The following is a 27,566-nucleotide window of genomic DNA, read 5'->3' as shown; positions in this document are numbered from 1 at the left end:
AGCACAGCGCCTAAGAGGATATTTACAGCCAGTGACAAGACGGCATCCGCCTGAGCCTGCATAAATAGTTGGACCCTTCTGTTTTGAACAGCTGACACCTACATCTACTCCAGATGACCTGTAGGACGTTTGATCAGCTACCTGCATCCAATCCACATGGTACTATTATTATAACTTGTATAAAATGCTAGGATTAGTGTTTATTTTAGCACCTTCACAACCTGTGCAGTTCCTCCTGCCTGGGGTGTCGTTCTGTACTCTAGTGCTTCTATCACAAGTCTACCACTGAAATAAAGACCAGAGTGATAGAAGCACCAGAGCAGAGGACGACACCCCTGGCAGGAAAGAATAAGGTGCAGGATGATAGAACACTGTAGTTGTAATCTATACAGTAGAGCTACATTGGTGATGAATGGACCACAAATACTTTTATTTAACACTCTTCACTTTCAAATCCTTGTCCGCATGTAAAAGGTAAACATTAAATAAAATGGGTGCACAAACAAAAAACCATGAGTCTTTGTACTCATTTTTAGTTAAGACACATGTCTAAGCATTACAGTATGGACATAATCGTGCCCTCCCGAATGAAAAATGTGCCCTCCCGAATGAAAAATGTGCCCTCCCGAATGAAAAATGTGCCCTCCCCGTGATCAGCACCCTGCCCTAAAAAATTCCTAGAGTGAACACTAGGTATACACACGTGACTGATTGGAGGGTCCTACTGGAGCCAGAGGGAACACGCTGTATTGCTGCTATACACCCCGGGGAGCTACATTGCAAACGCTGTTAGGGTGGGCCATTGTGACACCCCACAACCTCTGGTACGTGGGTCCACTAATCTGTGGTGGATTTTAAGCTGATTTTTTGATCTAGATGTCAAGCTTTTTAACGAATACTTTTTCTGCACTTTATTAAATAAATTTATTTTATATTTGAAATCAAGCAATACTTCACTATAGATTGTTTCTATTTTCCTATCCATGCAAATCTTTTATCTGGTTGGAGAGATAAAGGTGGACTAGGAAAGAAGCCTATTTGAATCTGCGGGACAAAGGAAGGGATACAACAAGCGTAATTGGGTGGGCACTGTAGACACCCCACTAAGTCCGGTACGTAGGTCCGCCACACCGAGGCAGATCAGAATTTCCTTTACATTATATTTTTATGTGATTGAAAAAATTTTTGACAATCAAACTGATCCATACGGGACTTCACTATCTACTGTTTCTTTTTTTGAGGACATAGTGCTTTACTACACCAAGGAAATACCGCTGATCAATTATCCAATACGGAGAGTTTTTCTTTCTACACAAAAGACCAATACCCGTAGTGATCCAGGGAGCGCACCCCAGCAAAACCACAAAATTAGGACTATACACACGTGGGCATTGGACACAGGTGCAGAGGTATACACACGTGGGCATTGGACACAGGTGCAGAGGTATACACACGTGGGCATTGGACACAGGTGCAGAGGTATACACACGTGGGCATTGGACACAGGTGCAGAGGTACACACACGTGGGCATTGGACACAGGTGCAGAGGTACACACACGTGGGCATTGGACACAGGTGCAGAGGTACACACGTGGGCATTGGACACAGGTGCAGAGGTATACACACGTGGGCATTATACACAGGTGCAGAGGTACACACACGTGGGCATTAGACACAGGTGCAGAGGTATACACACGTGGGCATTAGACACAGGTGCAGAGGTACACACACGTGGGCATTAGACACAGGTGCAGAGGTATACACACGTGGGCATTAGACACAGGTGCAGAGGTATACACACGTGGGCATTAGACACAGGTGCAGAGGTATACACACGTGGGCATTATACACAGGTGCAGCGGTATATACACGTGGGCTATATACACAGGTGCAGCGGTATACACACGTGGGTATTATACACAGGTGTAGAGGTATACACACGTGGGCATTACACACAGGTGCAGCGGTATACACACGTGGGCATTGGACACAGGTGCAGAGGTATACACACGTGGGCATTAGACACAGGTGCAGAGGTATACACACGTAGGCATTAGACACAGGTGCAGAGGTATACACACGTGGGCATTAGACACAGGTGCAGAGGTATACACACGTGGGCATTATACACAGGTGTAGAGGTATACACACGTGGGCATTACACACAGGTGCAGCGGTATACACACGTGGGCATTGGACACAGGTGCAGAGGTATACACACGTGGGCATTAGACACAGGTGCAGAGGTATACACACGTAGGCATTAGACACAGGTGCAGAGGTATACACACGTGGGCATTAGACACAGGTGCAGAGGTACACACACGTGGGCATTAGACACAGGTGCAGAGGTACACACACGTGGGCATTGGACACAGGTGCAGAGGTATATACACGTGGGCATTGGACACAGGTGCAGAGGTATACACACGTGGGCATTATACGCAGGTGCAGAGGTATACACGCGTGGGCATTATACACAGGTGCAGAGGTATACACACGTGGGCATTAGACACAGGTGCAGAGGTATATACACGTGGGCTATATACACAGGTGCAGAGGTATATACACGTGGGCATTATACGCAGGTGCAGAGGTATACACACGTGGGCATTATACACAGGTGCAGTGGTATATACACGTGGGCATTATACACAGGTGCAGTGGTATATACACGTGGGCATTATACACAGGTGCAGCGGTATACACACGTGGGCATTAGACACAGGTGCAGCGGTATACACACGTGGGCATTATACACAGGTGCAGAGGTATACACACGTGGGCTATATACACAGGTGCAGAGGTATACACACGTGGGCATTATACGCAGGTGCAGAGGTATACACGCGTGGGCATTATACACAGGTGCAGAGGTATACACACGTGGGCATTAGACACAGGTGCAGAGGTATATACACGTGGGCTATATACACAGGTGCAGAGGTATATACACGTGGGCATTATACGCAGGTGCAGAGGTATACACACGTGGGCATTATACACAGGTGCAGTGGTATATACACGTGGGCATTGGACACAGGTGCAGAGGTATACACACGTGGGCATTATACACAGGTGCAGCGGTATACACACGTGGGCATTAGACACAGGTGCAGCGGTATACACACGTGGGCATTAGACACAGGTGCAGCGGTATACACACGTGGGCTATATACACAGGTGCAGAGGTATATACACGTGGGCTATATACACAGGTGCAGAGGTATACACACGTGGGCATTAGACACAGGTGCAGAGGTATATACACGTGGGCTATATACACAGGTGCAGAGGTATATACACGTGGGCATTATACACAGGTGCAGCGGTATACACACGTGGGCATTATACACAGGTGCAGAGGTATACACACGTGGGCATTATACACAGGTGCAGAGGTATATACACGTGGGCATTATACACAGGTGCAGAGGTATACACACGTGGGCATTATACACAGGTGCAGAGGTATACACACGTGGGCATTAGACACAGGTGCAGCGGTATACACACGTGGGCATGATACACAGGTGCAGAGGTATATACACGTGGGCATTATACACAGGTGCAGAGGTATATACACGTGGGCATTAGACACAGGTGCAGAGGTATACACACGTGGGCATTATACACAGGTGCAGAGGTATACACACGTGGGCATTATACGCAGGTGCAGAGGTATACACACGTGGGCATTATACACAGGTGCAGTGGTATATACACGTGGGCATTGGACACAGGTGCAGAGGTATACACACGTGGGCATTATACACAGGTGCAGCGGTATACACACGTGGGCATTAGACACAGGTGCAGCGGTATACACACGTGGGCATTAGACACAGGTGCAGCGGTATACACACGTGGGCATTATACACAGGTGCAGAGGTATACACACGTGGGCATTAGACACAGGTGCAGCGGTATACACACGTGGGCATTATACACAGGTGCAGAGGTATACACACGTGGGCATTATACACAGGTGCAGAGGTATATACACGTGGGCATTATACACAGGTGCAGCGGTATACACACGTGGGCATTATACACAGGTGCAGAGGTATACACACGTGGGCATTATACACAGGTGCAGAGGTATATACACGTGGGCATTATACACAGGTGCAGAGGTATACACACGTGGGCATTATACACAGGTGCAGAGGTATACACACGTGGGCATTAGACACAGGTGCAGCGGTATACACACGTGGGCATGATACACAGGTGCAGAGGTATATACACGTGGGCATTATACACAGGTGCAGAGGTATACACACGTGGGCATTAGACACAGGTGCAGCGGTATACACACGTGGGCATTATACACAGGTGCAGAGGTATACACACGTGGGCATTATACACAGGTGCAGAGGTATATACACGTGGGCATTATACACAGGTGCAGAGGTATACACACGTGGGCATTAGACACAGGTGCAGCGGTATACACACGTGGGCATTAGACACAGGTGCAGCGGTATACACACGTGGGCATTAGACACAGGTGCAGCGGTACGCACACGTGGGCATTAGACACAGGTGCAGCGGTATACACACGTGGGCATTAGACACAGGTGCAGAGGTATACACACGTGGGCATTATACACATGTGCAGAGGTATATACACGTGGGCTATATACACAGGTACAGAGGTATATACACGTGGGCATTATACACAGGTGCAGAGGTATATACACGTGGGCATTATACACAGGTGCAGAGGTATACACACGTGGGCATTATACACAGGTGCAGAGGTATATACACGTGGGCATGATACACAGGTGCAGAGGTATACACACGTGGGCATTAGACACAGGTGCAGAGGTATACACACGTGGGCATTAGACACAGGTGCAGAGGTATACACACGTGGGCATTATACACAGGTGCAGAGGTATATACACGTGGGCATTATACACAGGTGCAGTAGTATATACACGTGGGCATTATACACAGGTGCAGAGGTATACACACGTGGGCATTAGACACAGGTGCAGAGGTATACACACGTGGGCATTATACACAGGTGCAGAGGTATACATACGTGGGCATTATACACAGGTGCAGAGGTATACACACGTGGGCATTATACACAGGTGCAGAGGTATACACACGTGGGCATTATACACAGGTGCAGAGGTACACACACGTGGGCATTATATACAGGTGCAGAGGTATACACACGTGGGCACTATACACAGGTGCAGAGGTATATACACGTGGGCATTATACACAGGTGCAGAGGTATACACACGTGGGCTATATACACAGGTGCAGAGGTATACACACGTGGGCATTATACACATGTGCAGAGGTATATACACGTGGGCTATATACACAGGTACAGAGGTATATACACGTGGGCATTAGACACAGGTGCAGCGGTATACACACGTGGGCATTATACACAGGTGCAGAGGTATACACATGTGGGCATTATACACAGGTGCAGAGGTATATACACGTGGGCATTATACACAGGTGCAGAGGTATATACACGTGGGCATTAGACACAGGTGCAGAGGTACACAGACGTGGGCATTATACACAGGTGCAGAGGTATACACACGTGGGCATTATACACAGGTGCAGAGGTATATACACGTGGGCATTAGACACAGGTGCAGTAGTATATACATGTGGGCATTGTACACAGGTGCAGAGGTATATACACGTGAGCATTATACACAGGTGCAGAGGTATATACACGTGGGCATTATATACAGGTGCAGCGGTATACACACGTGGGCATTATACACAGGTGCAGAGGTATACACACGTGGGCATTATACACAGGTGCAGAGGTATATACACGTGGGCATTATACACAGGTGCAGAGGTATATACACGTGGGCATTAGACACAGGTGCAGAGGTATACACACGTGGGCATTATACACAGGTGCAGAGGTATACACACGTGGGCATTATACACAGGTGCAGAGGTATATACACGTGGGCATTATACACAGGTGCAGAGGTATATACACGTGGGCATTATACACAGGTGCAGAGGTATATACACGTGGGCATTATACACAGGTGCAGAGGTACACACACGTGGGCATTGGACACAGGTGCAGAGGTATACACACGTGAGCATTATACACAGGTGCAGAGGTATACACACGTGGGCATTGGACACAGGTGCAGAGGTATACACACGTGGGCATTATACACAGGTGCAGAGGTATACACACGTGGGCATTATACACAGGTGCAGAGGTATACACACGTGGGCATTATACACAGGTGCAGAGGTATATACACGTGGGCATTAGACACAGGTGCAGAGGTATACACACGTGAGCATTATACACAGGTGCAGAGGTATACACACGTGGGCATTGGACACAGGTGCAGAGGTATACACACGTGGGCATTATACACAGGTGCAGAGGTATACACACGTGGGCATTATACACAGGTGCAGAGGTATACACACGTGGGCATTGGACACAGGTGCAGAGGTATACACACGTGGGCATTATACACAGGTGCAGAGGTATACAACAAACAAATGATTGAGGATCTAGGTAGACTAGAGGAATGGTCAAGAGTCTGGCAATTACAGTTTAATGCCAAAAAATGCAAAATCATGCACTTGGGTCTCAAAAATCCTAAAGCTAAATACAGTATTAATGGCACTATACTGGAAACTACTGCGGAGGAAAGGGATCTAGGAGTCACTATTTCAGATGACTTAAAGGCAGGTAAGCAATGTAACAAGGCAATGAGGAAGGCTAGTCAGATGCTTGGCTGCATTGGGAGAGGAATCAGCAGCAGAAAGAAAGAAGTAATAATGCCACTGTATAGGTCATTGGTACGGCCTCATCTAGAATACTGTATTCAGTTCTGGAGGCCATATCTTCAAAAGGATATTAATACATTAGAAACTGTACAAAGGAGGGCAACTAAAATGGTGCATGGCCTACATCACAAAACATACCCAGAAAGACTAAGAAATCTCAATATGTATAGTTTGGAGCAGAGAAGAGAAAGGGGGGACATGATAGAAACTTTCAAATATATGAAGGGTTTTAACAAAGTCCAGGAGGGAAACATTCTCCAAATGAAGAGAAGCAATAGGACACGAGGACATGCACTGAGACTGGAGGGGGGGAGGTTCAGGGGAAATTTGCGGAAAAATTATTTCACAGAAAGGGTAGTGGACAAGTGGAATAGCCTCCCATCAGAGGTGGTAGAGGCTAAGACAGTAGAGCAATTTAAACATGCATGGGATAGACATAAGGATATCCTTACAAAGAAATAAGGATCAAATAAGGTTAGTGATAAAAAAAAAAAATATATAAAAAAAAAAAAAAGGGGCAGACTAGATGGGCCAAGTGGTTCTTATCTGCCGACAAATTCTATGTTTCTATGTTTCTATACACACGTGGGCATTATACACAGGTGCAGAGGTATATACACGTGGGCATTAGACACAGGTGCAGAGGTATACACACGTGAGCATTATACACAGGTGCAGAGGTATACACACGTGGGCATTGGACACAGGTGCAGAGGTATACACACGTGGGTATTATACACAGGTGCAGAGGTATACACACGTGGGCATTGGACACAGGTGCAGAGGTATATACACGTGGGCATTAGACACAGGTGCAGAGGTATACACACGTGGGCATTAGACACAGGTGCAGAGGTATATACACGTGGGCATTATATACAGGTGCAGCGGTATATACACGTGGGCATTATACACAGGTGCAGTAGTATATACACGTGGGCATTATACACAGGTGCAGAGGTATATACACGTGGGCTATATACACAGGTGCAGAGGTATACACACGTGGGCATTATACACAGGTGCAGAGGTATACACACATGGGCTATATACACAGGTGCAGAGGTATATACACGTGGGCATTATACACAGGTGCAGAGGTATACACACGTGGGCTATATACACAGGTGCAGAGGTATACACACGTGGGCTATATACGCAGGTGCAGAGGTATATACACATGGGCTATATACACAGGTGCAGAGGTATACACGTGGGCATTATACACAGGTGCAGAGGTATATACACGTGGGCATTATACACAGGTGCAGAGGTATATACACGTGGGCATTATACACAGGTGCAGAGGTATATACACGTGGGCATTAGACACAGGTGCAGAGGTATATACACGTGGGCATTAGACACAGGTGCAGAGGTATACACACGTGGGCATTAGACACAGGTGCAGAGGTATATACACGTGGGCATTATACACAGGTGCAGAGGTATACACACGTGGGCATTAGACACAGGTGCAGAGGTATATACACGTGGGCATTAGACACAGGTGCAGAGGTATATACACGTGGGCATTAGACACAGGTGCAGAGGTATACACACGTGGGCATTAGACACAGGTGCAGAGGTATATACACGTGGGCATTAGACACAGGTGCAGAGGTATATACACGTGGGCATTATACACAGGTGCAGAGGTATATACACGTGGGCATTATACACAGGTGCAGAGGTATACACACGTGGGCATTATACACAGGTGCAGAGGTATACACACGTGGGCATTATACACAGGTGCAGAGGTATATACACGTGGGCATTATACACAGGTGCAGAGGTATATACACGTGGGCATTAGACACAGGTGCAGAGGTATATACACGTGGGCATTAGACACAGGTGCAGAGGTATATACACGTGGGCATTATACACAGGTGCAGAGGTATACACACGTGGGCATTAGACACAGGTGCAGAGGTATACACACGTGGGCATTAGACACAGGTGCAGAGGTATATACACGTGGGCATTATACACAGGTGCAGAGGTATACACACGTGGGCATTAGACACAGGTGCAGAGGTATACACACGTGGGCATTATACACAGGTGCAGCGGTATATACACGTGGGCATTATACACAGGTGCAGAGGTATATACACGTGGGCATTAGACACAGGTGCAGAGGTATACACACGTGGGCATTATACACAGGTGCAGAGGTATATACACGTGGGCATTATACACAGGTGCAGAGGTATATACACGTGGGCATTATACACAGGTGCAGAGGTATACACACAAGGGCATTAGACACAGGTGCAGAGGTATATACACGTGGGCATTAGACACAGGTGCAGAGGTATACACACGTGGGCATTAGACACAGGTGCAGAGGTATATACACGTGAGCATTATACACAGGTACAGAGGTATACACACGTGGGCATTATACACAGGTGCAGAGGTATACACACAAGGGCATTAGACACAGGTGCAGAGGTATATACACGTGAGCATTAGACACAGGTGCAGAGGTATACACACGTGAGCATTATACACAGGTACAGAGGTATACACACGTGGGCATTATACACAGGTGCAGAGGTATACACACAAGGGCATTAGACACAGGTGCAGAGGTATATACACGTGGGCATTAGACACAGGTGCAGAGGTATATACACGTGGGCATTAGACACAGGTGCAGAGGTATATACACGTGAGCATTAGACACAGGTGCAGAGGTATACACACGTGGGCATTAGACACAGGTGCAGAGGTATATACACGTGGGCATTAGACACAGGTGCAGAGGTATACACACGTGGGCATTAGACACAGGTGCAGAGGTATATACACGTGAGCATTATACACAGGTACAGAGGTATACACACGTGGGCATTATACACAGGTGCAGAGGTATACACACAAGGGCATTAGACACAGGTGCAGAGGTATATACACGTGAGCATTAGACACAGGTGCAGAGGTATACACACGTGAGCATTATACACAGGTACAGAGGTATACACACGTGGGCATTATACACAGGTGCAGAGGTATACACACAAGGGCATTAGACACAGGTGCAGAGGTATATACACGTGGGCATTAGACACAGGTGCAGAGGTATATACACGTGGGCATTAGACACAGGTGCAGAGGTATATACACGTGAGCATTAGACACAGGTGCAGAGGTATATACACGTGGGCATTATACACAGGTGCAGAGGTATATACACGTGGGCATTAGACACAGGTGCAGAGGTATACACACGTGGGCATTAGACACAGGTGCAGAGGTATACACACGTGGGCATTGGACACAGGTGCAGAGGTATATACACGTGAGCATTATACACAGGTGCAGAGGTATATACACGTGGGCATTATACACAGGTGCAGAGGTATACACACAAGGGCATTAGACACAGGTGCAGAGGTATACACACGTGGGCATTAGACACAGGTGCAGAGGTATATACACGTGGGCATTAGACACAGGTGCAGAGGTATATACACGTGGGCATTAGACACAGGTGCAGAGGTATATACACGTGAGCATTAGACACAGGTGCAGAGGTATACACACAAGGGCATTAGACACAGGTGCAGAGGTATATACACGTGAGCATTAGACACAGGTGCAGAGGTATACACACGTGGGCATTAGACACAGGTGCAGAGGTATACACACAAGGGCATTAGACACAGGTGCAGAGGTATATACACGTGGGCATTAGACACAGGTGCAGTGGTATATACACGTGGGCATTATACACAGGTGCAGAGGTATATACACGTGGGCATTAGACACAGGTGCAGTGGTATATACACGTGGGCATTAGACACAGGTGCAGAGGTATATACACGTGGGCATTATACACAGGTGCAGTGGTATATACACGTGGGCATTATACACAGGTGCAGAGGTATATACACGTGGGCATTATACACAGGTGCAGTAGTATATACACGTGGGCATTATACACAGGTGCAGAGGTATACACACGTGGGCATTAGACACAGGTGCAGAGGTATACACACGTGGGCATTATACACAGGTGCAGAGGTATATACACGTGGGCATTATACACAGGTGCAGAGGTATATACACGTGGGCATTATACACAGGTGCAGAGGTATACACACGTGGGCATTAGACACAGGTGCAGAGGTATACACACGTGGGCATTAGACACAGGTGCAGAGGTATACACACGTGGGCATTGGACACAGGTGCAGAGGTATATACACGTGGGCATTATACACAGGTGCAGAGGTATACACACGTGGGCATTAGACACAGGTGCAGAGGTATACACACGTGGGCATTATACACAGGTGCAGCGGTATATACACGTGGGCATTATACACAGGTGCAGAGGTATATACACGTGGGCATTAGACACAGGTGCAGAGGTATACACACGTGGGCATTATACACAGGTGCAGAGGTATACAACACGTGGGCATTAGACACAGGTGCAGAGGTATACACACGTGGGCATTATACACAGGTGCAGAGGTATATACATGTGGGCATTAGACACAGGTGCAGAGGTATACACACGTGAGCATTAGACACAGGTGCAGCGGTATACACACGTGGGCATTGTACACAGGTGCAGAGGTATATACACGTGGGCATTAGACACAGGTGCAGTGGTATATACACGTGGGCATTAGACACAGGTGCAGTGGTATATACACGTGGGCATTATACACAGGTGCAGAGGTATATACACGTGGGCATTATACACAGGTGCAGTAGTATATACACGTGGGCATTATACACAGGTGCAGAGGTATACACACGTGGGCATTAGACACAGGTGCAGAGGTATACACACGTGGGCATTAGACACAGGTGCAGAGGTATACACACGTGGGCATTAGACACAGGTGCAGAGGTATACACACGTGGGCATTGGACACAGGTGCAGAGGTATACACACGTGGGCATTATACACAGGTGCAGAGGTATACACGTGAGCATTATACACAGGTGCAGAGGTATATACATGTGGGCATTATACACAGGTGCAGAGGTATACACACGTGGGCATTATACACAGGTGCAGAGGTATATACACGTGGGCATTATACACAGGTGCAGAGGTATATACACGTGGGCATTATACACAGGTGCAGAGGTATACACACGTGGGCATTATACACAGGTGCAGAGGTATACACACGTGGGCATTATACACAGGTGCAGAGGTATACACACGTGGGCATTATACACAGGTGCAGAGGTATACACACGTGGGCATTAGACACAGGTGCAGAGGTATATACACGTGAGCATTAGACACAGGTGCAGAGGTATACACACGTGGGCATTATACAGGTGCAGAGGTATACACACGTGGGCTATATACACAGGTGCAGAGGTATACACACGTGGTCATTATACACAGGTGCAGAGGTATACACACGTGAGCATTAGACACAGGTGCAGCGGTATACACACGTGGGCATTGTACACAGGTGCAGAGGTATATACACGTGGGCATTAGACACAGGTGCAGTGGTATATACACGTGGGCATTAGACACAGGTGCAGTGGTATATACACGTGGGCATTATACACAGGTGCAGAGGTATATACACGTGGGCATTATACACAGGTGCAGAGGTATATACACACACGTGGGCATTAGACACAGGTGCAGAGGTATATACACGTGGGCATTAGACACAGGTGCAGAGGTATATACACGTGGGCATTAGACACAGGTGCAGAGGTATACACACGTGGGCATTAGACACAGGTGCAGAGGTATACACACGTGAGCATTAGACACAGGTGCAGCGGTATACACACGTGGGCATTGTACACAGGTGCAGAGGTATATACACGTGGGCATTAGACACAGGTGCAGTGGTATATACACGTGGGCATTAGACACAGGTGCAGTGGTATATACACGTGGGCATTAGACACAGGTGCAGAGGTATATACACGTGGGCATTAGACACAGGTGCAGTGGTATATACACGTGGGCATTAGACACAGGTGCAGTGGTATATACACGTGGGCATTAGACACAGGTGCAGAGGTATATACACGTGGGCATTATACACAGGTGCAGTAGTATATCCACGTGGGCATTATACACAGGTGCAGAGGTATATACACGTGGGCATTATACACAGGTGCAGAGGTATATACACGTGGGCATTATACACAGGTGCAGAGGTATATACACGTGGGCATTATACACAGGTGCAGTAGTATATACACGTGGGCATTATACACAGGTGCAGAGGTATACACACGTGGGCATTATACACAGGTGCAGAGGTATATACACGTGGGCATTATACACAGGTGCAGAGGTATACACACGTGGGCATTAGACACAGGTGCAGAGGTATATACACAGGTGCAGAGGTATATACACGTGGGCATTGGACACAGGTGCAGAGGTATACACACGTGGGCATTAGACACAGGTGCAGAGGTATACACACGTGGGCATTATACACAGGTGCAGAGGTATACACACGTGGGCATTAGACACAGGTGCAGAGGTATACACACGTGGGCATTAGACACAGGTGCAGAGGTATATACACAGGTGCAGAGGTATATACACGTGGGCATTGGACACAGGTGCAGAGGTATACACACGTGGGCATTAGACACAGGTGCAGAGGTATACACACGTGGGCATTATACACAGGTGCAGAGGTATACACACGTGGGCATTAGACACAGGTGCAGAGGTATACACACGTGGGCATTATACACAGGTGCAGAGGTATACACACGTGGGCATTATACACAGGTGCAGAGGTATATACACGTGGGCATTATACACAGGTGCAGTAGTATATACACGTGGGCATTATACACAGGTGCAGAGGTATACACACGTGGGCATTAGACACAGGTGCAGAGGTATACACACGTGGGCATTATACACAGGTGCAGAGGTATACATACGTGGGCATTATACACAGGTGCAGAGGTATACACACGTGGGCATTATACACAGGTGCAGTGGTATACACACGTGGGCATTATACACAGGTGCAGCGGTATATACACGTGGGCTATATACACAGGTGCAGTGGTATACACACGTGGGCATTAGACACAGGTGCAGAGGTATATACACGTGGGCATTATACACAGGTGCAGAGGTATACACACGTGGGCATTAGACACAGGTGCAGAGGTATACACACGTGGGCATTAGACACAGGTGCAGAGGTATACACACGTGGGCATTAGACACAGGTGCAGTAGTATATACACGTGGGCATTATACACAGGTGCAGAGGTATACACACGTGGGCATTATACACAGGTGCAGAGGTATACACACGTGGGCATTATACACAGGTGCAGAGGTATATACACGTGGGCATTAGACACAGGTGCAGAGGTATACACACGTGGGCATTATACACAGGTGCAGAGGTATACACACGTGGGCATTAGACACAGGTGCAGAGGTATACACACGTGGGCATTAGACACAGGTGCAGAGGTATATACACAGGTGCAGAGGTATATACACGTGGGCATTGGACACAGGTGCAGAGGTATACACACGTGGGCATTAGACACAGGTGCAGAGGTATACACACGTGGGCATTATACACAGGTGCAGAGGTATACACACGTGGGCATTAGACACAGGTGCAGAGGTATACACACGTGGGCATTATACACAGGTGCAGAGGTATACACACGTGGGCATTATACACAGGTGCAGAGGTATACACACGTGGGCATTATACACAGGTGCAGAGGTATACACACGTGGGCATTATACACATGTGCAGAGGTATATACACGTGGGCATTATACACAGGTGCAGCAGTGTATACACACGTGGGCATGATACACAGGTGCAGAGGTATATACACGTGGGCATTATACACAGGTGCAGAGGTATACACACGTGGGCATTATACACAGGTGCAGAGGTATACACACGTGGGCATTATACACAGGTGCAGAGGTATACACACGTGGGCATTATACACATGTGCAGAGGTATATACACGTGGGCATTATACACAGGTGCAGCAGTGTATACACACGTGGGCATGATACACAGGTGCAGAGGTATATACACGTGGGCATTATACACAGGTGCAGAGGTATATACACGTGGGCATTATACACAGGTGCAGTGGTATACACACGTGGGCATTATGCACAGGTGCAGAGGTATATACACGTGGGCATTATACACAGGTGCAGAGGTATACACACGTGGGCATTAGACACAGGTGCAGAGGTATATACACGTGGGCATTATACACAGGTGCAGAGGTATACACACGTGGGCATTAGACACAGGTGCAGAGGTATACACACGTGGGCATTAGACACAGGTGCAGAGGTATACACACGTGGGCATTAGACACAGGTGCAGTAGTATATACACGTGGGCATTATACACAGGTGCAGAGGTATACACACGTGGGCATTATACACAGGTGCAGAGGTATACACACGTGGGCATTATACACAGGTGCAGAGGTATATACACGTGGGCATTAGACACAGGTGCAGAGGTATACACACGTGGGCATTATACACAGGTGCAGAGGTATACACACGTGGGCATTATACACAGGTGCAGAGGTATATACACGTGGGCATTAGACACAGGTGCAGCGGTATACACACGTGGGCATTAGACACAGGTGCAGCGGTATACACACGTGGGCATTAGACACAGGTGCAGCAGTATACACACGTGGGCATTATACACAGGTGCAGAGGTATACACACGTGGGCATTAGACACAGGTGCAGAGGTATACACACGTGGGCATTAGACACAGGTGCAGCAGTATATACACATGTGGACATTATACACAGGAGGAGTAGTATAAATTTGGTGAGTGCGGGTAAGGTAGGTGGAGGGGGGGGGGGCACTGCCTCACCTACCATAGAATTTTTACTTCAGACCTATGACTACAGAAATTATTAGAATAATACAAAGATGATATTTATATGTTCTTTGTATTTTTATATACTGGATACAGTCAAAACTGGGGCGTATATGTTAGTATGACAGGAAAAGCTCCGTCTCCCCGCACGTCACTGATGCACAGGTACACCCAACCCCGTGTGTTCTACCCTCACTTCTGCTGTGCACACTTCTCCCACCACAACCTAACTGTGATGTGTGCGCATCCTACCCTCACTGATGTGCCTACTGGTCACACACCCCACCCCCATGTAGCCACCTGACACGCACAGCTCCCCCATGCAGCCACCGGTCACACATCCCACCCTCACTGATGTGCCTACTGGTCACCTACCCTGCACCCATGCAGCTACCTGACACGCACCCCTCCCCCATGCAGCCACCGGTCACACATCCCACCCTCACTGATGTGCCTACTGGTCACCTACCCCGCACCCATGTAGCCACCTGACACGCACCCCTCCCCCATGCAGCCACCGGTCACACATCTCACCCTCACTGATGTGCCTACTGGTCACCTACCCCGCACCCATGTAGCCACCTGACACGCACCCCTCCCCCATGCAGCCACCGGTCACACATCCCACCCTCACTGATGTGCCTACTGGTCACCTACCCGGCACCCATGTAGCCACCTGACACGCACAGCTCCCCCATGCAGCCACCGGTCACACATCTCACCCTCACTGATGTGCCTACTGGTCACCTACCCCGCACCCATGTAGCCACCTGACACGCACCCCTCCCCCATGCAGCCACCGGTCACACATCTCACCCTCACTGATGTGCCTACTGGTCACCTACCCCGCACCCATGTAGCCACCTGACACGCACCCCTCCCCCATGCAGCCACCGGTCACACATCCCACCCTCACTGATGTGCCTACTGGTCACCTACCCGGCACCCATGTAGCCACCTGACACGCACCGCTCCCCCATGCAGCCACCGGTCACACATCTCACCCTCACTGATGTGCCTACTGGTCACCTACCCCGCACCCATGTAGCCACCTGACACGCACCGCTCCCCCATGCAACCACCGGTCACACATCCCACCCTCACTGATGTGCCTACTGGTCACCTACCCGGCACCCATGTAGCCACCTGACACGCACAGCTCCCCCATGCAGCCACCGGTCACACATCCCACCCTCACTGATGTGCCTACTGGTCACCTACCCTGCACCCATGCAGCTACCTGACACGCACCCCTCCCCCATGCAGCCACCGGTCACACATCCCACCCTCACTGATGTGCCTACTGGTCACCTACCCCGCACCCATGTAGCCACCTGACACGCACCCCTCCCCCATGCAGCCACCGGTCACACATCTCACCCTCACTGATGTGCCTACTGGTCACCTACCCCGCACCCATGTAGCCACCTGACACGCACCCCTCCCCCATGCAGCCACCGGTCACACATCCCACCCTCACTGATGTGCCTACTGGTCACCTACCCGGCACCCATGTAGCCACCTGACACGCACAGCTCCCCCATGCAGCCACCGGTCACACATCTCACCCTCACTGATGTGCCTACTGGTCACCTACCCCGCACCCATGTAGCCACCTGACACGCACCCCTCCCCCATGCAGCCACCGGTCACACATCTCACCCTCACTGATGTGCCTACTGGTCACCTACCCCGCACCCATGTAGCCACCTGACACGCACCCCTCCCCCATGCAGCCACCGGTCACACATCCCACCCTCACTGATGTGCCTACTGGTCACCTACCCGGCACCCATGTAGCCACCTGACACGCACCGCTCCCCCATGCAGCCACCGGTCACACATCTCACCCTCACTGATGTGCCTACTGGTCACCTACCCCGCACCCATGTAGCCACCTGACACGCACCGCTCCCCCATGCAACCACCGGTCACACATCCCACCCTCACTGATGTGCCTACTGGTCACCTACCCGGCACCCATGTAGCCACCTGACACGCACAGCTCCCCCATGCAGCCACCGGTCACACATCCCACCCTCACTGATGTGCCTACTGGTCACCTACCCCGCACCCATGTAGCCACCTGACACGCACAGCTCCCCCATGCAGCCACCGGTCACACATCTCACCCTCACTGATGTGCCTACTGGTCACCTACCCCGCACCCATGTAGCCACCTGACACGCACAGCTCCCCCATGCAGCCACCGGTCAAACATCCCACCCTCACTGATGTGCCTACTGGTCACACACCCCACCCTTATGCAGCTACAATCACACATCCCACCCTCACTATGCTGTGCCTGCTGGTTATACCCCCAATGCAGCCACCGATCACGCAACCTCAACCCCATGCAGCCACCGGTCACGCAACCTCACTCCCATAAAGCCACCGGTCATGCAACCTCACCCCCATAAAGCCACAAGGTCACACAACTCGAGAACAACGACAGGTGACGGCCAGGGGTGGGGGAACGACAGGTGACAGCCATGGGGGGAATGCCAGGTGACAGTCAGGGGGGACAGCAGGTGATGAAAAGGGGGTGGCAGGAGAGGAAGATGCATCAGGGTCCAGCCAGGCAGATGCAGGTGATGAGTAGGGGGCTGCAGGTGAGGCAGCAGGGTGCAAGCAGGAGATCCAGGTGACGGACATGTGGGTGGCGGGAGATGCAGGTGGTGGAAGATGATGGGCAGGGGGTGGTAGAATAGGCAATGGAGGAAAGATACAGGCAGAGAGGCACAGGTAAGACAGGCGGTGGCAGGTGAAAGACAGCGGGTGGTAGTAGAGGCAGGAAAGTGGCAGGTGATGGGCAGGGGGGTGGTAGGAGAGGCAGGGGTGGCAGGTGACAGACAGGGGGTGGTAGGAGAGGCAGGGGGCAGCAGGAGTGTCAGGCAACTGGCAAGCGGCTGCAGACGACTGGCAGGGTACAGGACAGGGTGGTAGGGTATAGACTGAGGACGGCAGGTGGTGGCAAGAGAGGCGGGTGACAGACAGGGTGGCAGGGGGTGGTAGGGTACAGGCAGGCGGTGGCAGGAGCGGTGGGTGACAGGCAGGGGGTGGCAGGAGAGGTGGGTGACAGGCAGCGGGTGGCAGGGTAGAGGCAGGGTGTGGCAGGAGAGGCGGGTGACATACAGGGAGTGGCAGATGACATGCAAGGGATGGCATAAGAGGTGGGTGACATGCAGGGGGTGGCAGGAGAGGCAGGTGACATACAGGGAGGGGCAGATGACAGGCAGTGGACGGCATGAGAAGTGGGTGACAGACAGGGGGTGGTAAGGTACAGGACGGGGTGGTAGGGTATAGACTGGGGGCGGCAGGAGAGGCGGGTGGCAGGGTACAGGCAGGAGGTGGAAGGAAAGGTGGGTGACAGGCAGCGAGTGGCAGGGGGAGGCAGATGACATGCAGGGGATGGCATGAGAGGTGGGTGACAGGCAGGGGCGTCAGCAGAGGCGGGTGACATACAGGGAGTAACAGATGACAGGCAGGGGATGGCATGAGAGGTGGGTGACAGGCAGGAGTGGCAGGGTAGAGGCAGGGGGTGGCAGGAGAGGCGGGTGACAGACGGGGTGGTAAGGTACAGGCAGGGGGTAGCAGGTGACAGGCAGGGGGCAGCAGGTGAGGAGGCATTAGGAGAGTGTCAGGGGCAGCAGGTGATGGGGCATTAGGACAATGTCAGGGGCAGGAGAGGGGGCATTAATAAGGAGAATGTCAGGGGCAGCAGGCATTAGGAGAATGTGAGGGGCGGCAGGTGAGGGGGCATTAGGAGAACGCATAGGCAGCAGCTGAGGGGGCATTAGGAGAATGCAGGGGCAGCAGGTGAGGGGGCATTAGGAGTATGCAGGGGCAGCAGGTGAGGGGGCATTAGGAGAATGTCAGGGGCAGCAGGTGAGGGGGCATTAGGAGAATGTCAGGGGCAGCAGGTGAGGGGGCATTAGGAGAATGCAGGGGCAGCAGGTGAGGGGGCATTAGGAGAATGTCAGGGGCAGCAGGTGAGGGGGCTTTAGGAGAATGTCAGGGGCAGCAGTTGAGGGGGCATTAGGAGAATGTCAGGGGCAGCAGGTGAGGGGGCATTAGGAGAATGTCAGGGGCAGCAGGTGAGGGGGCATTAGGAGAATGTCAGGGGCAGCAGGTGAGGGGGCATTAGGAGAATGTCAGGGACAGCAGGTGAGGGGGCATTAGGAGAATGTCAGGGGCAGCAGGTGAGGGGGCTTTAGGAGAATGTCAGGGGCAGCAGGTGAGGGGGCATTAGGAGAATGCAGGGGCAGCAGGTGAGGGGGCATTAGGAGAATGTCAGGGGCAGCAGGTGAGGGGGCATTAGGAGAATGTCAGGGGCAGCAGGTGAGGGGGCATTAGGAGAATGTCAGGGACAGCAGGTGAGGGGGCATTAGGAGAATGTCAGGGGCAGCAGGTGAGGGGCCATTAGGAGAATATAGGGGCAGGTGAGGGGGTATTAGGAGAATATAGGGGCAGCAGGTGAGGGGGCATTAGGAGAATATAGGGGCCGCAGGTGAGGGGGCATTAGGAGAATATAGGGGCCGCAGGTGAGGGGGCATTAGGACAATGTCAGGGGCCGCAGGTGAGGTGGCATTAGGACAATGTCAGGGGCCGCAGGTGAGGGGGCATTAGGACAATGTCAGGGGCAGCAGGTATGGGGGCATTAGGACAATGTCAGGGGCCGCAGGTGAGGGGGCATTAGGACAATGTCAGGGGCAGCAGGTGAGGGGGCATTAGGAGAATGTCAGGGGCCGCAGGTGAGGGGGTATTAGGAGAATATAGGGGCAGGTGAGGGGGTATTAGGAAAATATAGGGGCAGCAGGTGAGGGGGTATTAGGAAAATATAGGGGCAGCAGGTGAGGGGGTATTAGGAGAATATAGGGCAGCAGGTGAGGGGGCATTAGGACAATGTCAGGGGCAGCAGGTGAGGGGGTATTAGGAGAATGTCAGGGGCCGCAGGTGAGGGGGCATTAGGACAATGTCAGGGGCCGCAGGTGAGGGGGCATTAGGACAATGTCAGGGGCAGCAGGTGAGGGGGTATTAGGAGAATATAGGGGCAGCAGGTGAGGGGGCATTAGGACAATGTCAGGGGCCGCAGGTGAGGGGGCATTAGGACAATGTCAAGGGCCGCAGGTGAGGGGCCATTAGGACAATGTCAGTGGCAGGAGAGAGGGCAATAGAAGGGCATTAGGTGAGGGGGCATTAGTAGAATGTCAGGGGAAGGAGAGGGGGTATTAGGATAGGTTGGGGGCAGGAGAGGGGGTATTAGGATAGGTTGGGGGCAGGAGAGGGGGTATTAGGAGAGGTTGGGACAGGTGAGGGGGTATTAGGAGAGGTTCGGGCAGGAGTGGGGGTATTAGGAGAGGATGGGGCAGGAAATGGGGTATTAGGAGAGGATGGGGCAGGAGAGGGGGTATTAGGAGAGGTAGGAGAGGGGGTATTAGGAGAGGTTGGGGCAGGAGAGGGGGTATTAAGAGAGGATGGGGCTGGAGAGGGGGTATTAGGAGAGGTTGGGGGCAGGCGAGGGGGTATTAGGAGAGGTTGGGTGCAGGAGAGGGGGTATTAGGAGAGGTTGGGGGCAGGAGAGGGGATATTAGGAGAGGTTGGGGGCAGGAGAGGGGGTATTAGGAGAGGTTGGGGGCAGGAGAGGGGGTATTAGGAGAGGTTGGGGGCAGGAGACAGGTGGGATGTCGGGGACATTACCTGGAGGATAAGGCGGCAGCTCACAGACCAGGGGGAAATGGCCGCCGCTCCTGACGTCACTACACGGTCAGGGAACCTATTGCTTCTGCCAGACTGGTCTACAAGAAAATGGCCGCCGGCCTCCTGCACTGAGGACATATATGGCAATAGTATTTACAGAGGGCGGGGCTGTTGGCAGGGTGAAGGAGGGGAGGGGCCAGTAACCTGTAAGCAGCCTTTGCCAATCATGCCTTACTTCCTGCCTGTGCGTTCCACCTTATTTCCGGACTGTGCGTTCCACATACAGGAAATGAGTTTTCATCGACTGCTGCAGCCTCCCAGTGTCCGTGGAGATGAGGTAATGGCGTCTTACTATACAGGGGGAGCAGCCTGTGGTTTCCTGTTATTATTATTATACAGGGGAGCAGCCTGTGGTGTCCTGTTATTATTATTATTATACAGGGGAGCAGCCTGTGGTGTCCTGTTATTATTATTATGCAGGGTGAGCAGCCTTTGGTGTACTGTTATTAATACTATACAGGGGGAGCAGCCTGTGGTGTCCTGTTATTATTATTATACAGGGAGAGCAGCCTGTGGTGTCTTATTTTTAAAACTATACAGGGGGAGCAGCCTGTGTTGTCCTGTTGTTATTATTATACAGGGGGAGCAGCCTATGGTGTCCAATTATTATTATACAGAGGGAGCGGCCTGTGGTGTCCTGTTATTATTATTATTATACAGGGGGAGCGGCCTGTGGTGTCCAGTTATTATTATTGTTATTATACAGGGGAAGCGGTCTGTGGTGTCCTGTTATTGTTATTATTATTATTATTATTACTATACAGGGGGAGCAGTCTTTGGTGTCCTGTTATTATTATACAGGGGGAGCAGCCTGTGGTGTCCTGTTATTATTATAATACAGGGGGAGCAGCCTGTGGTGTCCCATTTTTAAAACTATACAGGGGGAGCAGCCTGTGGTGTCCTGTTATTAATACTATACAGGGGGAGCAGCCTGTGTTGTCCAGTTATTATTATACAGGGGGAGCAGCCTATGGTGTCCAGTTATTATTATTATTGTTGTTATTATTATACAGGGGGAGCGGTCTGTGGTGTCCTGTTGTTATTATTATTATACAGAGGGAGCGGCCTGTGGTGCCCTGTTGTTATTATTATTATTATTATTATTATACAGGGGGAGCAGCCTGTGGGGTCCTGTTATTATTATTATACAGGGGAGCAGCCTGTGGTGTCCTGTTATTATTATTATGCAGGGTGAGCAGCCTTTGGTGTACTGTTATTAATACTATACAGGGGGAGCAGCCTGTGGTGTCCTGTTATTATTATTATACAGGGGGAGCAGCCTGTGGTGTCCTGTTATTATTATTATACAGGGGGAGCAGCCTGTGGTGTCTCAGTTTTAAAACTATACAGGGGGAGCAGCCTGTGGTGTCCTGTTATTAATACTATAAAGGGGGAGCAGCCTGTGTTGCCCTGTTGTTATTATTATACAGGGGGAGCAGCCTATGGTGTCCAGTTATTATTATACAGAGGGAGCGGCCTGTGGTGTCCTGTTGTTATTATTATTATTATACAGGGGGAGCGGCCTGTGGTGTCCAGTTATTATTATTGTTATTATACAGGGGAAACGGTCTGTGGTGTCCTGTTATTGTTGTTGTTATTATTATTATTAGTGTTACTATACAGGGGGAGCAGTCTTTGGTGTCCTGTTATTATTATACAGGGGGAGCAGCCTGTGGTGTCCTGTTATTATTATTATAATACAGGGGGAGCAGCCTGTGGTGTCCCATTTTTTAATACTATACAGGGGGAGCAGCCTGTGTTGTCCTGTTGTTATTATTATACAGGGGGAGCAGCCTATGGTGTCCAGTTATTGTTGTTATTATTATACAGGGGGAGCGGTCTGTGGTGTCCTGTTATTATTATTATTATTATTATTATTATACAGGGGGAGCGGCCTGTGGTGTCCAGTTATTATTATTGTTGTTATTATTATTATACAGGCGGAGCGGTCTGTGGTGTCCTGTTATTGTTATTATTATTATTATTATACAGGGGGAGCGGCCTGTGGTGTCCTGTTATTATTATTATTATTGTTTTTATTATTATTATACAGGGGGAGCAGCTTGTGGTGTCCTGGTATTATTATTATACATTGGGAGTGGTGGTGATGTCCTACAATACTGGAGGAATGGTCTGAGGTGTCCTGCTTTTAAAGACACCTGTTATTATTTTTATACTGGGGTGCAGCCTTTTGTGTCATTATTATTATTATTATAAATTTTATTATATGTAATTGTTGGGATTGAATATATTGCGCAGTATGAAGCAAATGTATATCACACACCTGGGAGTGTCACTGTGACATCACTTATATCTATAGTAATAAAACAGGGACATGACTGGGGAGGTGAGGGGATCTGAGAGCGTCACAGTGGCATCACTTATATCTCTAGTAATAATTCAGGGACATGACTGGTGAGGTGAGGGGAACTGGGAGTGTCACAGTGAGATCACTTATATATATATATAGTAATAGTAAAGGGACATGACTGGGTAGGTGATGGGATCTGGGAGTGTCACAGTGACATCACATATCTACAGTAATAATACAGTGATATGACTGGGGAGGTGAGGGGAACTGGGAGTGTCACAGTGAAATCACATATCTATAGTAATGTAACCCCTCTTTTTCCTTGGGGTACAGTGTATATGTGCAATGTGCCTCCACCCAAGCTATTTAGAGCCCAATACTCTAATCGCTTGAGAAATACCCTACCACTGTAGTGGTCGGTATGTGATGTAACCAGATAGATAAATGTGCATAGTCCTATCGTACCTTTCCTTTGTGATTTCAGGCTCTTTCACAGATACGGAGACAGTTCCACCGGTAAGTATACTAGTTTTAATATGCAAGAAGTTATAGGCCACCTTATACAGTTATATCATATAATACTCAAACCATGAACCGTTCTACTAATATACCCCACCTATACATAATAATATACCCCACCTATACATAATAATATACCCCACCTATACATAATAATATACGCCACCTATACATAATAATATACCCCACCTATACATAATAATATACCCCTCCTATACATAATATACCCCACCTATACATAATAATATACCCCACCTATACATAATAATATACCCCACCTATACATAATAATATACCCCACCTATACATAAGGTAATGCATGCAATACAAAAAATATGATTCCACAAGAAAGTTGTGGGGCTGCGTTTGAAAACCACCCGGGTTCTCTTACTATAATCGTGCACGGTTGGGGCCCTTTCGTGTCTGTGTATAAGAAGTACTCTGGGTTGTATGGGTATCCACTTGGAGCAATTGTCCTCACGATTGTTGAGAAATCCCTACTTTCCGGCAATGAACAGCATGGTTTCCATGGAAGATCTAATTGTAGCGCTCCTAGACAGCCTGAAACAGGAAGGTAGTACGTGGAGCTGTCCACCCTGGAATCCCTGACACCCGTGATCTACTCGTTACATATAGTGGGGTGATGATCTGTGTTACCTGTCCCAGTATAAGCATAGCCCCACTGTAGATCCGTGGGGGTGACTCCAGAACATACAGAATTCCGGTTGTTGGCACTTGTCTCTTATAGGCGAGGGGTGCTTAGTCTCCCTAGTGTATAATTTCCAAGTTTAGGCGACCCTGCACCCTCCGCACACTTTATGACTGCTACCCGGCTGGTCATTATCTAATGGATATGGAGTCTCTAGAGGTGATATTTGTACTCCTCAGATCCACCGATCCTGCTGGTCCCTGTGTTACTGTGCTGGGGGCTGGTACTTTAATAGTTAAAGGATGATAGGGGAGTATGCAGATTAGCAGGATTTATATGGGGGCATCCTGCACTTACAATGATAGTGTGCCCGGTCTGGACCTCCCACCGACTCCGCCTCCTCCAACAACCGGGCTCTCCCTGCAGGTTGGATGGGATGAGGGACACAGCTCTGCCTCGGGGGGGAAACTGTCTGCTACTGCTGGACTCCTGGTAGCTGCTGCCCGCACTGCGGTCTCCTCCCATGTACTAGCCTGCCCCGCCAGCGCTCCGCCTCCCAGCACTCTCCATGACAACCAGCCACCGGGACGTCCCTGCTCGGCGTCCACCAGGGGAAATTAACACAGCGCTTCTCATCCGCAGCGGGAGACATCCAATTCCTTTCCCCCACAGGGGCTCTCTCACTCGCAGGGAACCGCCTTCCTGTAAGCTCCCTCGTCTCAGCCGCCAGCCTTTTTCTCTCCCCTTAGTCAGCCCACCAACAAAACCGCCACTACACGCGCCCAGCCACCTCTCTCAGCACACGGGACCTCTGGAAGCTTCTCCACGATCTCCCCCGCGCGCTGCACGCTTACCAGAGTCCCCTCACCTTCAGCAGGCACAGAATAATAACATGCATAAACACTATACATTATTGGATCACTAGAAAGATCCAAGTTATTATCACATATATGGTATACATCAGTTGGCAGCATCTCTATTACCTTATAGATCTACACATTCATTAATTGATTTGCCCCCTCATAGTGTCCCAAGGCCTTCAAATCACTAGAGTACTACAGTAATAATACAGGGACATGACTGGGGAGGTGAGGGGATCTGGGAGCGTCACAATAACGTCACTTCCATCTATAGTAATAATGCAGGGACATAACTGGGGAGGTGAGGGCTCTGGGAGCATCACAGTGACATCACTTATATCTATAGTAATAATACAGGGACATGACTGGGGAGGTGAGGGGATCTGGGAGCGTCACAATAACGTCACTTCTATCTATAGTAATAATACAGGGACATGACTGGGGTCTGAGGAGACTTGGGAGTACAGTAACACCAGGATATGTGTCTGGGTGATGACTGGAGAGGTGACTGCTGGGAATGGGACATAATACAGTAACACCAGGGGATGTGTCTGGGTGATGACTGTATCACTGTGTGTGTCAGGTTCCTATAAGACAGAGCTGGCCAAACTAGTCCTCGAGATCTACCAACAGTTCACATTTTCCAGACCACCTAGCTGGTGCACAGGTGTAGTCATTACTAATTAAGATGTGCTGAATTCATTCCTAACTGACAATTCTACAGATCTCCAGGAGGCCTGGAAAACATGAACTGTTGGTAGATCTAGAGGACCGGTTTGGCCAGCCCTGCTATAAGGTGTCAGGATGTCACTGTCTATGTCTCCATGCAGGAGGAGGAGTATATAGAGGAACACAGGGGTCTGTATGAGGACGTGATGATGGAGAATCACCGGCCCCTCACATCACTGGGTAAGAGGAGACTGTCATGTATTGTACAGGGGAGAGCAGGTATGGGGCCCCCTATATACACACATCACCTGATAATCACATATATACACTGTACTCAGTCACTGTGTGTCTCCTACAGATGGGCCCAGTAACAGAGATACCCCAGAGAGATGTCCCCGTCCTCTGTATTCCCAGGATTGTACAGAGGAGAATCACAGGATCCCACAGGAGGATCAGGTAGGTGGGCTATAGGTTCTCCCCAATAAACCTAAGTGACTGTCACTATATGATCTGTAGAGGATTTGTGTGTCTTATACACTGATATTATACTGTTTCACCTCAGTTTAATCAAACAGTATGCAAATGTCATTGTATTTTTTGGGTTATTTAGGTAGAACGTCTTTCTCGTATAAAGGCAGAAGATATAGAGGAAGAAGAAGAAACGTATGTGACTGATATTAAGGTAGAAGATACAGAGGGAGAAGAAGAGACGTATGTGACTGATATAAAGGCAGAAGATACAGAGGGAGAAGAAGAGACGTATGTGACTGATATAAAGGCAGAAGATATAGAGGGAGAAGAAGAGACGTATGTGACTTATATGAAGACAGAAGATATAGAGGGAGAAGAAGAGACGTATGTGACTGATATAAAGGCAGAAGATATAGAGGGAGAAGAAGAGACGTATGTGACTGATATAAAGGCAGAAGATATAGAGGGAGAAGAAGAGACGTATGTGACTGATATAAAGGCAGAAAGTATAGAGGGAGAAGAAGAGACGTATGTGAGGGGTGATCAGCAGTGTAAGGAAGAGGAGATCCCTACAGATATCAGCACAGGTGAGTAATAAACACTTATTACAG

The 27,566-nt window shown here is 49.6% G+C and overlaps 1 protein-coding gene across 2 annotated transcripts; it reads left to right on the top strand.

Moving 5' to 3' along the window:
- LOC134983354 (uncharacterized) lies at positions 1 to 27,566 on the top strand. Of its 2 annotated transcripts, none has more exons than XM_063949060.1 (5): positions 1 to 159; positions 24,272 to 24,303; positions 26,646 to 26,724; positions 26,843 to 26,944; positions 27,099 to 27,566. In XM_063949060.1, the coding sequence occupies exons 1-5, from the start codon at positions 114 to 116 to the stop codon at positions 27,548 to 27,550; spliced, it is 711 nt and encodes a 236-aa protein (XP_063805130.1). In that variant the 5' UTR covers positions 1 to 113; the 3' UTR covers positions 27,551 to 27,566. The 2 variants fall into 2 exon arrangements, with proteins under 2 accessions (XP_063805130.1, XP_063805131.1); XM_063949061.1 differs by lacking the exon at positions 1 to 159 and adding an exon at positions 1,048 to 1,112.

This window comes from Pseudophryne corroboree (assembly GCF_028390025.1).
Source record: "Pseudophryne corroboree isolate aPseCor3 chromosome 3 unlocalized genomic scaffold, aPseCor3.hap2 SUPER_3_unloc_13, whole genome shotgun sequence".
Classification (NCBI taxonomy): Eukaryota; Metazoa; Chordata; class Amphibia; order Anura; family Myobatrachidae; genus Pseudophryne; species Pseudophryne corroboree.
Note: the sequence above shows the minus strand (reverse complement) of the source record. Positions and strands in the feature narration are given on the sequence as shown.